Below are 14,522 nucleotides of genomic sequence, written 5' to 3'. Positions count from 1 at the left end.
ATAATTTGATTTAAGTTTAATAATGAAATAATTTATTTTTGGTTTAATAATATAACATTTTATAAGGATAATAATTATCTTAATTATATTTTAGATTTTTTATATTTAAAATGAGATGTTTATCCTGATTATATTTTAGATCTTTTATATTTAAAATGAGATGTTTATCTTGTATTTGATTATGTTTATCTGCAGTCAGTTATACGAATTCAGATATGAAACTTTAATAAGTTGTACTTACGCACAATCTACTTGTACTCTTAAGTTTTAAGTAATATGCATTAATAAACAGTACCTTATGCATAAAAATTGATTTTAAGAATTTTTATCAAATACTTTATAAGTATAGACTAGGGGATTTGGTTTCAATAATTATTTTATATGTTTTTCTTTTTAAATATAATATTTATATACATCGATTAGCTCACTTTTTATGCATGTTCAGTAGTTGATTCAATATCTTTGTCTGATGAGGACACATTTAAAGTAGATTAAAGGTTTGCAAGTCGTCCGATGTATTTTTAGCCTAATTTCACCGTTTCAAGGATTTTTTAAAATTTTGGTTGATTTCAAGGAATTTTTTAGCTTTTTCGTCGATTTCAAAGAGTTTTTTCGGGTTTTTTTAACTGATTTCAAGAAAAAAAAATTGGTTGATTTCAAAGTACTTTTTTTGGTTTGTGGGGACATAGGCAGGAGATTACTGGGGGAAACTACAGTTACAGTAAGAAAGTTAACAGAAAATGTTTTTAACCGACGTAAAAGAGGAATTTTTTTAAATATGTTTGATAACTTACTCGTTTTCTATTATTTAATCCGTCCCAAAATTAGTGTCCACGGTAGAAATGACACAATTTTAAACATATACATAATTATTACATTTTTTTATTAACCTGAATATCCAACCCGTTATGCGAGCGACTAATCACAGGACGACCACCTGCTTTGTAGATAATTATTACATTTTTTATCAACCAATTAAGAATAATTTGAGAATTCAGTCATAAATTTTTGAAATTAAATACTTGTTTTAATATAATTTAAATAAAAATATAAACATTTTTTTAATAGAAATGAAAATGAAATATTTATTCTATTTGTATTTTGTAAATCCATCGGATCAAAAAAATGAATAATTAGCGATAATCCGGTATGGTACGGCATGAAACTACCTCCACCTGTCCCACTCCCACCCACGCATTCCCCTCCCCACCGACAAAAAGTCTCACGCTTCTCAGGTCAACTTAAGTCAAATGTTTAGAACGAGGGGTGCTTAAAAATCCGATTAATCCAATCCAATTCAACATGAAATAATCCAATCTGAAACAATCTGATATTTAATCGAGTTGTAAAATTGTCAAACCGTAGGTATTGGGTTGATATTGAGTTACTATTATTTGAACTCAACTCAACCTGATGAACCTGATATCCTTTTATTTCTTGGATTCAATATGATTGTTGAATTTTTATTAATATATACATTAGACAATTACACTATCATGTATGCTTTTCATATACACATATTTTCAATTTATTCATATCTCTATATAACTCATTCATATATATGTTCATTAACTGTGAACATATATATGTAAATTGGGAAATTAACTGAATGTGATATACGTAAGAAATATGAATAAGTTGTATCAAATAATTGATGATAAAAAAAATTATGAGTAAAGAAATAACATATTCAAAGATTTAGAATATTTAATGTGTTCTGTTTGTATGATTTGGAACAAAAGTGAAATTGTCTTCTTTATAAATAATTTATAAAATTAAATTACAAATAATTATGAAAATAATTAGATTATCTTTTTACTCATTGATTATTAAAAACAATTGTTTTAACATATTTTAAAACGTTTTATATATATATATATATATATATATATATATATATATATCCTACAAAATCTCATGAAATATTGTAACACCCCTAAAAACTGAAAATAGCAATAATTTATAACTCGGTGTAAATTGACATTTAAATATCACAATACAAGTATTTGCCCAAACATGACAATAAAGTTACAAGATGGAAAATACGAAGTTTGAATATCAGAGTTTCTATAGACTTTTGTCAAATCCTATTAGGACTAGAATTAGAAACAACTACCGAGTCTTCTTCCAAAACAACGAGAGCTCTCCAAAAATGCTATCCCCTCACATGTGCCTTTAAATGACACACCAAGCTCTGTATCACTGGCTTTTAGGCTTGACACTACTGTGTCTTGTTAATAATAAAAAGTGTTAGGCATGACGTCTAGTGAGATCAAACCGCTATCCCAAGTTTACAAATTAACCTAGAAATCAACTGTACTTCAAAACCGTATGGGATGTTTCATGTAGAGATGTTTAACACAAAGTATGATTAAAAACATGTATAAAACTCTTTAAACTGAAGGATGAACTCACAAATGAGCTTCTAGGTGAAGCCATGGAGACATAGTTAAAATGGTATGGAGAAGATGAGGAAGGTGAAGGTAATTCTTGAAGCTTTTATCTCCTACGCTTGAATCCAAGAATCCAGGCGTTCTTACTAAATGCATCCAAATCGGCACCGTCAATGTTTAGAGATAGATGGGATATTTGGAAAAGTGAGTTGGTATGTGAAATCAATGAAAGAAACAAGGTTGACGTCGATTTATGGATACTAACACCTGGTGCGACTTAGGCGCCTCGACGTAAGGTCGTGTGGCACCAGTCGCCCGAACTCTCCAACCCAAGGCTGCTGTTTGTTTTCATGGGCGTGAAGCCCTTCCCTTGCGGGGGCGAGGAAATTGTCCTAGAATTTGAGTTTTCTAGATTTCAACCACTACACTTACACTAACTCAAGATTCAAACCAAACGTCTCCTGAGACTCTATAGTAGATAAATAATATTTAATTCTTTCTCACCAATAAGAGATGTTAAAATTAAATGTGAATATGACATAAATAATATTCTATTAAATGTATTAATATTTTATTAATATAGTTAATGTTAGAATTGCTAAAATAAAGTAGATGTTGGAGTTGAATGTAACTTCTTTAAAGATTACCACTTTTCATACTCTGTTATAAAATAGTTGATGAAGATGCTATAAAAAATACTAGAGTTTAACGTTTTGTATCTGTGGATAAAATAAAAATCAGATAAAAAGAACAATTATCAATAGATTGTTACATTTTCAAAACATTAAAATTGATTTTAAGATTTTGTAAACAATTTCAAAAAGTAACATGTCTTGATAGTTTAACATTAAACTAATTGTATACATATGTATTGTAGCGAGATATAAAGTTTTATTATAAATAAAAATTAAAAATTAATACAATTTTTTTTTATTAAAAATGGAAAATTCAAAAATTATGAAATATTCTACCATATTAATGTAACTTAAATTTATTATGTATTTGAACATTTTATCATATGATTGTACAAACATTTCTTTTTTACCATTAAATAAGAGCTTATAAATAATCAAATAACACCTTTCAAGTTGTTAACAAGGGTTGTTTGACAGTTGCTGAATAGTTTGATGCAAAATAATTAAGTGGTCAGAATTATTAAGAGGTTGTCATGATATAGTACAAAATGAAATATAAGCGTTTGGTAATTGTTTACAATGAAATTAGAACGCTGAATGGTTAAGGGAGATCCAAGATACAAAATCATTCAGATGATTTTAAACTCATTAAGAAGCGGATTTTTTTTGCCAAACAAGATTCACCTCTTAACGATTCAAAGACTGCCTCTTAATGAAACTATTAAAAGGTAAACAAACAACCCGACATTCGTATTTCACTTGAGTTAAAAAAAGCTGAAACATGTTAAAGATGTTTGATTATATTCAAGTGACCCAAAAACTTTCATATTAAACAGTCACGATTAAAACATAGAATTTTTAGGATAAGAATCATTCATATAAATATATTATAAAAAAAATTACAAATTAAATAAATAAAAATCTTGATAAGTCACGAGTGAGTCAACCAGGCAAGCATCACCGAGTCAGGTGTAACCTCATTCATTGGGGATTTGGGATGGGTGTGAAAGGCCATGATTCCCGCTTCACATTAAACTCAGATCGCTTTGGATCCATACAAAGCTCCCAGATCCACCACCATTACTGTTCTATAGCTTCTTCTTTCTTATCAAACTCCAACTCCTTCCCTTGTTAATTTCAATTTGAATTTCAAATTTCAGATTTGATGATGTAGGGTTTCAGTTAGGGTCTAACATGAACCAGAAGCGGTTCGAGACGACGATGGTGAGAAGAACTCCGACGAGGGCTTGGTTAGGGTTCCAAAATTCAACGGTATTACTCGTGGGTGGAAATCACACCTCCTCCAGGTTTTGTACCCGCTAAATCACTACCGTTTTCCCCATTTTGGTTGCTCAATTTAATTTAACTCTTCGATCTCTCATAAGTTTTAAGCGTGGTTGCTTCAATCCATTAACGATTGTCGTAAAATCGAGTGGAATTGCAACTTTTTTGCAATGAGTTTCAAAGCCCTAAAATCGCAAATGCATCGCGGGGCGGTGGCCAGGCGATTGATTCTGGGGACTTTCTGTTTTGTGTTGGCTATGATTGTGGTTTCCTTCACTCGTATGGCTTATGTAATTCGAACGAATGAGCCGATCTTGGTGAATCTTGATGAATGTTCGTTGGATATTGGCTTGATCACGTACCCACACATGAACACACATGGGATTTCACAAGAACAAGCTCAACTTTCTGTTCGGTATGCGGGTGGTAAGAATTTGACGCTTAGTGTGGTTAAAGAGCTAATAAACAAAGACATGTTGAGCCTTGATTCAGGAGCATTGTGTGTAGGAGAGAGTTCGGATTCGGATTTGTTGACATTGAGAGAATTAGGGTTCTCTGATGTATTTAGGGTTCATAAAAACCCGATTACATCTCTGTTACAGAAACAAGTTGAGCATGAACTGGAGTTCAAAGCCAACTCTTTTGATTTCGTGTTCTCTAGAACCTTTGGTAGGGTTCCTGTTCCAGCTCTTCTCGTGTTAGAGATTGAGCGCGTTTTACGACCAGGTGGCATTGGGGCTATGCTTGTAGGTTTCTCTAACTTCCATATGGGTAGCTTAGTAAGGTCTGCCACCCCAGTTTCATTGCTTTTAAGAAGCTCCGATATTCTCCATGTTTGTGGGATTGGATCTTTTGCGCTAATCGTGTTCAAGAAAAGATTGAGTAATGTTGCCCATTTTGAGGATTATAGGCTTCCTAGTGAATGTCCATCAGTTTCAAGAAACAAGCCTTTCATGCAACATATCGAGCCACTTATGGATCAAAAATTGGGACAATTTGAGAAAGAGGCTTCTTTCTTGCCCAAATTCGTGAACGTTTCATCAAGAAACAGGTTGATTTACATCAACATGGGTACGGCCGAATTGGAACCTAGCTATCCTATCCATCCACAAGCATTCAATGTGTTTGTGGTTGATCACAATATGTCTGCCCTTTCTTCTTACGTCAAAAAGCCGGGTGTGACCTTTGTTTACCACCCGGGTCTTGTTGAAGATGAAATCTTGGCTCCTGGTCTTAACCACGGTGATTATTTGGAGGCTCCGTTGCATGAAGAAGGGTTCGAATTCATCAAGTGGTTTAAAGAAACAGCAAAAGATGGAGATTTTGTGGTGCTTATGATGAATGCAGGTGTGACACAGTTGAAAGTCATGTTTGAGTTATTTGAAAGTGGAGCAATTTGTCATGTTGATGAAGTGTTCATCCGCTGTTCTGAGGGTGTCGATTGCAGAAATAGGCGCTGCAATGACTGCCTGAGCCTTTTCAATGGTCTTAGAAATGCGGGTGTTTTTGTCCATCGATGGTCGGGGGTCTGAAAACGTTCACTTTATCGTTGAATCTGTTTTTATTGTGAACAAATTGGAGGTCAATAAGCCATAGAGGTGGCATCTGGAGACCTCTGTTGGTGAGTGTTCATTGTGTTCATCATGTATTAGTTCTAGTGATCTAATGGTAGGGGCTGCTATTTTCTGGTCAACTTATTGTTAGGAGTAAATTATGATTTTTGTCCCTGTCGTTTGTTAATAATTTCAATTTTGCCCCTGTGGTTTAGAAATCAGGATTTTCGTCCCCATGGTTTACAATTTATTGTTATTCCTGTCCTTGGACTAATTCCTACCTTTATAGTATAAGGGACCAAAACATGAAAGAATTTTAAACCACAGGAACTGAAACAACAATACATTGTAAATCATATGAACAAAACTTGCAATGAATTACAAACCATAGGAACGAACAGCGCAATTTTTAAACCAGAGAGAAAATTACAATTTTTAACAAATTACAAGGACAAAAAATGTAATTAAGTTTGGTGTTAATTATATGCTATATGTACTGTTTTTGGTGTTTTTGTGTTGAGATTTAGGGGGTGTTTGGGATTGCTTATTTAAAACAACTTATGTTTTTTTGTAAAAGTGCTTATTAACTTATGTGGTATCGAACCGGAGTTAAATAAAACAGGATTAAAATTGTAAACTGGTAATAGACAGTTTTTCATAAGTCAGGAAGGATTAACTTATGAAAAACAACTTATTACCGGTTTGGCACCCTTGAAGTCTTTGTAGTTGGATTTTACTCTTAGTATCGCAAAACTAATTTTATTATTCTATAGAGTAATGTTCAATTTTGGTCCCTAATATTTACAATTTTCAACGGATATTATCTCTATGCTTCAAAAACTTGGATTTGTTCCCTTATGTTTGTCAGCTTTCAACGGTTTTGGTCCCTATGTCTAACGGTCGTTAACTTTCTCTGTTAAGTTTAATTAAATGATGGATACTTTAATCATTTTCACTATTTTCATTATTTTAAAATAAAAAAGATATTATATTTTTATGAAATTAAGACAATAGTGAAAATGACTAAATTACTCGTCATTTAACTGGATTTAACAGAAAAAGTTAACGACCATTAAACAGAAGAACCAAGAGTGTTGAAAATTGTCAAATCATAGTTTTCATTCTTGATATCTCAATGTTTAATTTTTAATGATTTTTGTGAGCTATTTAACGAGGCAAAGGAAAGAGTGGAGGGAATTGAGTGTAGGCTCAAACTAGAATCCCATTGATGTGTCGCTCTATTAGAATCATATGGGATGCTTAGTATTCTGGTATGATACGCAACATGAAATTATGGGGCAAGCGAATAGGATGTGATAAACAAACCAATTTGACTTTCATGTCGATGGAAGTTGACGATTAAGGCATTCCGTCTCCTTAGATGTCTCGTTTAGGGAGTGCAATAAGGACTTGTGTATGATGGTGTGCATCATTCATACGAGTCGATTATAGGGAACAACTGTTTATAAATCATGAACTAGCTACTTGGATGACAATTATTGAAGAGAGACTATATATGTAGACGAAAGATCGTGTGAAAATATGAGTTGGAGTGAGAAGTGTAAGAATGGATCTGGATCTTGATCACTTTAAATCTCAGCCCACCCCATGAATTGTGTTTGATACGGGAATTGATCTGGTGCATCTCATTAGCGTTAATATTCAATTATGATTTATTCAAGTTGGAGATCCCCTCTCACCGGAACTCAACTATATATATATATATAGCTAAATCTATCTAGAAGCATGGATAGATCATGGTTTGGTGATGGCATGGGAATATAAATCCCAACTCCCCTTCCACAAATGAGTTTAAAGATATGTTGGGGGACAAGCTTGAATAATGCATCGTAACATAATGGAAGCACAAAATGAAACCAAAAAAACCTGATTAAAAACTACGTTTATGTTTGACACAGTACATAACAAAATCTCTAGAGTCCAAACACGGTCTGTATTGTGTCCCATGCAACTTTCCTTTATATTTGGGTACCATAGAGGTATGCTAAGATAATGCATGACATGTGTGGGTGAATGAGGATTTGTGTCAGGACACAAGTAGGTGAGACAAAGTATTTTTCCATGGCAATGGGGTTACATCAAGGATTAACGCTAGGCCTATTGCCCTATTCATATATGTTGCAATTTTAGATGAGAGTTCTTGAGGGGTCCAAGAGAGTATACGTGATGTATGCTACTTTTTGACGGCATTGTATATTAGTAACTGATTTGAAGGTAGAGGTCAACAAGATGTTAAAGCAATATGTGGATATAATACCAATTGAAGTATGCTTAAATGAACATCTGTTGAACTTTATTGAATATAATACCAAATGAAGTATGTCGGACATAGTTGAAAGTCAGAGATAAATTGCGAAAAAGAAGATTGTAGTGGTTTGGACAAGTTCACAGCAACAGCAAGGATAAACATGACAACATTAAACATCTCCAAGGATAGATATATGAATGAGTATTTTTTCCTATAAAACAACATTTTAGATATTTAGGTCTTAATTAAAATAAAATAGAAATGCAACATATGCCAGCATCAACCTCTACAAAAGGGCAAAGGCTACGGTCACATGTCGATTGTCGACTCAAGATTCTGCATCCCATCTCACTTGTTGGCCCATTGAAGCCCATGTGATGTAATTAAATGACAAAAGTACCCCTAATCTTAAATATAAAATAAAGTTTGATTCTTTGAGTAAGTGAAAAGTCATCATTAGCCCTCTCATCTTTTGTCTTATTCATGATGGTAACCACTCATTGCTTGGTGCCACACTGCCACTAACCACTTTTCCCTAATCATAAATAAAACCCTAGCAAAAGCAACTACCCCCCACCACTTGTAGTTTATCTTTCTAATATACAACATCATATGTATTTTATAATATACATGTAATTACATTATATATATATATATATATAAAATCAGTGAATACAAATACAATAATTAAGCATTTAACCCTTCTGGACTAGAGTTTCTTCAATTTAATAACAGTATTAATAATATGATTCAGTTGACATGTGACATAATTTAAATATTACGAGTAATGAGATAATGTCAACTAAAAAGGAAATTTAAAATCATAATTAGAAGGATACAATAGGGGGTTAAAGAAGTAATTAAAAGAAAGAAAAAGAGAATGGGCCTACAGGCTTCTATAAAAGGAAAGAGCTTTCCTTCATCTGAATAAAGATAAGTGTCAAAAGACAGCTAATATTTGCCAAATAAAGGACATTGTGGTGGGGAATAGGGGGATCACTTAAACCCCCTCCACATGTTCCCACTCATAAACTACAAAAAACTTTGCTGCCCAAATGCCCAATCAACTCTTTTTGACTTCAATCATACCCCACACTAACACTATGCTGCTTTTTTTTTCTCTCTTTGCTTCAACACTAATTCATCATCACTGTTCCAAACTTCCATTGGATACTGTTTGATGATATATGATGTCATGTCTAAATGGTAGTAATACTTTTGAGGTTATACATAACCCCTAAACCATGAAACCTAAACAGCACCAATAGCATCAAAATATGTCCTTTAACATAACCTTCTAAGCATATTTTGAGTGTTTCCAAACTCACCATATCATGCTGGCAAATGTGACCTTTAATCACAAACAAGTATATTCATCGGTTGTTTCAAGGTTCCTTGTTTGTTCCTAGGATATGCTGATTTTTCTAGAGATATGTATGTTCTTGAAAATAGCCTTAATGGGTGATCTATATATCACAAAGTGAGTGACTTTCAGGGTTGATTTAAGACTCATCCATCTTAAGTGTGTTGATATTTAGAGAAATGCATGTTGTTGATATGGGATCAGCAGAAGTGTAGCAGTAACATACAACTAAAAACTAGATACACCTTTGCAGTTTATTGACACAGAATAAAGTACACAAAATAAAGAAAAGGAAGAGAACCCCAGATGAAAAAGGAACAGGTTAATCAGATAATTTCAAGGGGAAAAAAAACCTGTGGTTAGGGCTTCAAGAGCCCATCACAGCACAGTTGTAGACAAATACACCAGCATGTTCCTTCACCCCAATAACCTTCCAATCCAAGACGCCATTTTTGACCCCTGATTTGGGACTCCATGAGTTAAGAACAATGGCTTCACCCTCTGGTCCCCTTTGTCCACCCACCACCAGAAGTTCTTCCCCACAGGCTCTGAAGGCTAAACCCCAACCATTTGAAGAATCAGCCCTGACTGGAAGTCTTCCCAGAACATCCCATGAGTTCTTCTCTTTATCGTACTTCTTGACCATGTTGCTTAGGTACTCAACAGCATAAAGTTGATTAGCAACTACTGCCACAAGAGGAGGTGCCTGGGCAGCCCTGTTTATGTTAGGGTACATCCCGTCGATTTTCCTCCATTTCTTCGTCTTAAGATCAAGTTCCTCTCCACAAGTTAATGAATCATTCGGACTTGTCATTCCTCCTATCACATAAAACTTTCCATCCATGAAAAAACCCGAGCATAATCTACGTGGCGAGTGCATATTGGGCAACATCTCCCATCTACCAGTCGATGAATCGTATAGCTCTGCAGATTTCAGAATGTTCCCATTCTGATCACTACCTCCTGCAACAATGGCAACCATCCCAAAACTCCCTGACCCAAATAAACAACGAGGATGACTCATTCCCTCACATTTCACCCAATTCCGGTGAATTAAACTGTACTTCCATATAGCAAATTCAAACAGTTCGCGACCAAAAACCAGCAATTCACTACCCACAGCTAAAGATTCCTTATCTGCATGATTAAAACATTCATCACAAGGGATTTTAGGCAATCTCATCCACTTCTTGCTAGTTGGATCAAATGCCTCCCATCCCCTGGGATCACAAACCATATACACCCAATGCTCTATGATCCCCAATTGTTTCCTTAACTCATATAGATACCCACTCTTCATAAGCAAATTAAACCTCACATTTAAGCAGGATAGGGAAGCATAATCGAATCTACACGCCCACGCAAGACAAATAAGAGCTACATCATCGTATAGTCCAGGAAGAAGAGAATCGTTGGATGAGTATGTGAGTTTACCATCAAAATCTCCTCCCTTCCCCTTCATCCTTTCTACCCCACTTCCTTCTTCTAGTTCTTCTTGTTCCTGTAATAAATTATCTGAGAAAAAGTGGTTTAAGCTTACAACAAGTACTTAGCAGCTTCTGTCAGAATCTTAACCATTTTTCTCATAATCTTTCTGTGCAGTGTGCACCTTGAATTCTCTAAAAAACACGTTATCTATACCCCAAAATCAAAACCTGCAGTTTGAAGAGCTCCTATACGTCATCATTTCAACTAAAATCCAAATTCGATCCTTCCAACTGTTCTTCATCCTATCCATCAATTTAGGATAATCATAATTTCCTGAAAACCCCCAAAAACAACTCACCGGAAATTAGACATCAAAAACCGACGCAACAAACAGCAATCATGTCCCGTCAATCAATCAAAATCCATGAAAAGCTCAAAATCTTACACTCATATTGAATCGAATTAACGAATATAAGCAAATTTAGAAATAACCGAGATCCAAATATAGCAGCAGCATGAGAACACTAGAATCTCACCGTAAAACCATGACAGATCCCGGCGGTGACAGAGTCACCGGAGCTGATAAAAAAATCCGATCTCGGCGGAAGTCAAGCAGATGGCGGCGGCTCCGGCGATAACTGTTCACACGCAGACATCTCGCCGGAAACCCAAAGGAATCCTACAATACGTGTGATTCTGTGTGTTACAGACAGGTTGAGAAGGATAAAATGGTACGTTTTCTTAAAACTAAGAAAAACTGAAACTTGTTGAGAGAGAAAATGGACCGAAAGTGAAAAGGGCTTTTGTGTCGTTGTCGTAATTTACTCTCACATCCCTCAAGTTTCATTTATTACAAACCACCCCCTTTGGTATTAGCAAGGAGACAATAAAAAACAATCCGAATGGTTTTTGAAAAAAAAGAGTTCGTCATCGGCAATCTCTGATTCGGCTCACACCGCCTCACCTCAAAAGAATCACGTAAAAAAACAAAATCGGTACATATCAACCCGTTATATAGCTGATTTAAGATTCTAGTACCCACACCCACAAGGAGCCAAATCTCCAATAGAAATTGTAACTCCAACACTGCACGTACCAGGCTTAAACTGAGCTCTTTTTATGCAGGTATATCAGTTTGAAACCAACTGTTCTACACCTTGAAGTTAACAATTGGAACAGTTTTGGATTCATTTTAGACTCCGTCCCTTATACTGTTCAAATTGGCTTTCTCATTTTAGACTTCCCTGCTTAAAAAAACAAACATCTGTATAAACTCGTTAATATACATGTTTTTTCTAATTGTGTGCCAAATTTTAATTTCTCTTTTCTTGAAGGGCCTCAATGGCTTTTATAGAATATTTATATATTTAATTTTACATTATTGGTAATTCTATATTTTTGGTTATCTCTAATAAGTGGTTAAATGTAGTTTGTTTTAGTGTTTTTGCCATTTTGTCTTTGGAACAAAAAGTCAACTTTAAACCTTGTTTTTAGTCTTTTGGTCTCATTAAACTTTATATAAAACAATATTTAGAAAACATATTAATGTGAAAATAGTGTGTGTTTTGTGGGGGTGGTGGATGTCCCTCATTCTAGAATGTAAAGATTCATCAACATTATTTAACTACATATTCTGTTTATAGACGGGATGATCCGTTAGACTTAGCTCATCCGGTCTGCTAAAAATACGGGTTTGGATAACTATTATTGATGAAAATGGATGGATCCGGGTTTGTTCGTTAAAATTAGTGGACGGACATGGATAATGTAAAAATAAATATGGGCAGGCTCGTTCTGTCCGTTTGTGTTTTTATAGTTAATATGTATTTATCATTAATTAAAATTATACTAGTATATTTTAAAATTAAAGTTATAGGATGAGAGTTGTTACTCTTTGGTTTTTCTTGAGAACCTAAAAGGCTCTACATTATCTTTGTTAGCATTCTTATGTCAAAAGTTCTAATCGATCAACAATAGATAGAGTCAGTAGTTGCTTAAAGTTTTAATTGTAACAGTGTTTTTTCTTTTCTTTTTGTTCCACATTTGTTAATTAAGAGTTACACTTTTTAGGCCTATTAGTCCCAGGGATGGACCCAGAATTTTCCTCAAACGATGACATCATTTGATTATAAGAAAAAAAAAATATAGGGGATGACATCGTTTGACTATAAGGAACAAATATATGATTTTTTTTTTTAAAAGGTTGCACCATTTGACTAGAAAAATAACACTAACAGGATTCGAACTTAGGTTTGGAATGGAATAAAAGTCTTGCAAATTAACTCTACCAAATAAAATTTGTTCTCAATGTGGTTTCAAAAATGCGGTGGCACACAACAAATTAATAAGGTTGCACTTTTCACGAACCTAAAATTGTTTATCATTTGACGGAGGAATAATACGATGGCACGTGCCAATGCTCTATAGTAGGTCCGTCCATGGGCAAGCCCGGCCCATTTATGGGGCGGGCAATGGCAAGCAAGTTGTCAAGCCCGAAAAAAAGAGTTTGGATTTACAATATTATGCTCGTTGAACAACAAAAAAAAAACAAGTTAGGCCCGACCCGAGTATGCAAATGATCACCTCTAATATTCTTGCAACATGATTTAAGTATCTTTTTTTTTGCCTCCGATAAAGAAACGAGACGACTTTATGTCGTTATCCAAATGTAACGTATATTTTGTAATATTATTTGGGGAGCAATTTATTTTATTTATATGAAAATAAAAAAAATTAGGTGAATAAAAAACAAGCCGAATAACATTAACGTCATTCAAAATAATATATATATATATATATATATATATATAATCTATACTATATTATAAAGCATTTGGCTAAAACTCTTAAAACTCTTAAAAACTCTTAAAACTCTTAAAAACTCTTAAAACTCTGAAAAACTCTTAAAACAGATTTCATCCCATATCTGAATTCGTGTAACTAACTGCAGATAAATACAATCAAATACATGATAAACATCTAATTTTAAATATAAAAAATCTAAAATATAATTAGAATAATCATTGAGTTCTAACAGAATACTTTATTATTATCTTTATAAAATGTTATGTTATTAAACCAAAAATAAATTATTTCATTATTAAACTTAAATTAAATTATAAAAAAAAAAAAATCTATACTATATTATAAAGCATTTGACAAAAATTCTTAAAAACTACTTTTTATGCATAAAGTACTGTTTATTAATGCATATTACTTAAAACTCAAGATTACAAGTAGATTGTGTGTAAGTATTAAAGCTCCATATCTGAATTCGTRTAACTAATTGCAGGTAAACATAATCAAATACAAGATAAACATCTTATTTTAAATATTAAAAATCTAAAATATAATTAGRATAATCATTGAATTCTAACAGAATACTTAATTATTATCTTTATAAAATATTATATTATTATTAAATTTAAATTAAATTATAATAAAAACATAAATTATAGAAATTACATAAAAATTACTTTTAAATAGTTGATTTGACATTAACATTAATATATATATTTTTCTATACTATATTATAAAGCATTTGGCTAAAACTCTTAACTCTTAAAAACTCTTAAAACTCTTAAAAACTCTTAAAAC

General features: G+C 33.2%; 2 protein-coding genes across 2 annotated transcripts; one reads left to right on the top strand and one right to left on the bottom strand.

Moving 5' to 3' along the window:
• Positions 1-4,142: 4,142 nt before the first annotated feature.
• Positions 4,143-6,111, top strand: LOC112519450. Its single transcript, XM_025127572.1, has one exon. It carries the CDS (start codon positions 4,483-4,485, stop codon positions 5,842-5,844), a length of 1,362 nt encoding a protein of 453 aa, XP_024983340.1. The 5' UTR covers positions 4,143-4,482; the 3' UTR covers positions 5,845-6,111.
• A 3,560-nt stretch (positions 6,112-9,671) lies between these two features.
• Positions 9,672-11,621, bottom strand: LOC112519503 (F-box/kelch-repeat protein At5g60570-like). Its single transcript, XM_025127656.1, has 2 exons — positions 11,462-11,621; positions 9,672-11,258 (listed from the first exon to the last, which is right to left on the bottom strand). The coding sequence occupies exon 2, from the start codon at positions 10,957-10,959 to the stop codon at positions 9,865-9,867; it is 1,095 nt and encodes a 364-aa protein (XP_024983424.1). The 5' UTR covers positions 10,960-11,258; positions 11,462-11,621; the 3' UTR covers positions 9,672-9,864.
• Between the last annotated feature and the right edge of the window lie 2,901 nt (positions 11,622-14,522).

This window comes from Cynara cardunculus (genome assembly GCF_001531365.2).
Source record: "Cynara cardunculus var. scolymus isolate 2C chromosome LG 10, CcrdV1, whole genome shotgun sequence".
Lineage (NCBI taxonomy): Eukaryota > Viridiplantae > Streptophyta > Magnoliopsida > Asterales > Asteraceae > Cynara > Cynara cardunculus.
This window is presented reverse-complemented; position numbering and strand designations above follow the sequence as displayed.

Excerpts from the sequence above, each read along its gene's own strand:
- LOC112519450 (XM_025127572.1), top strand. The coding sequence starts at position 4,483 with ATGAGTTTCAAAGCCCTAAAATCGCAAATGCATCGCGGGGCGGTGGCC.
- LOC112519503 (XM_025127656.1), bottom strand. The coding sequence starts at position 10,959 with ATGAAGGGGAAGGGAGGAGATTTTGATGGTAAACTCACATACTCATCC.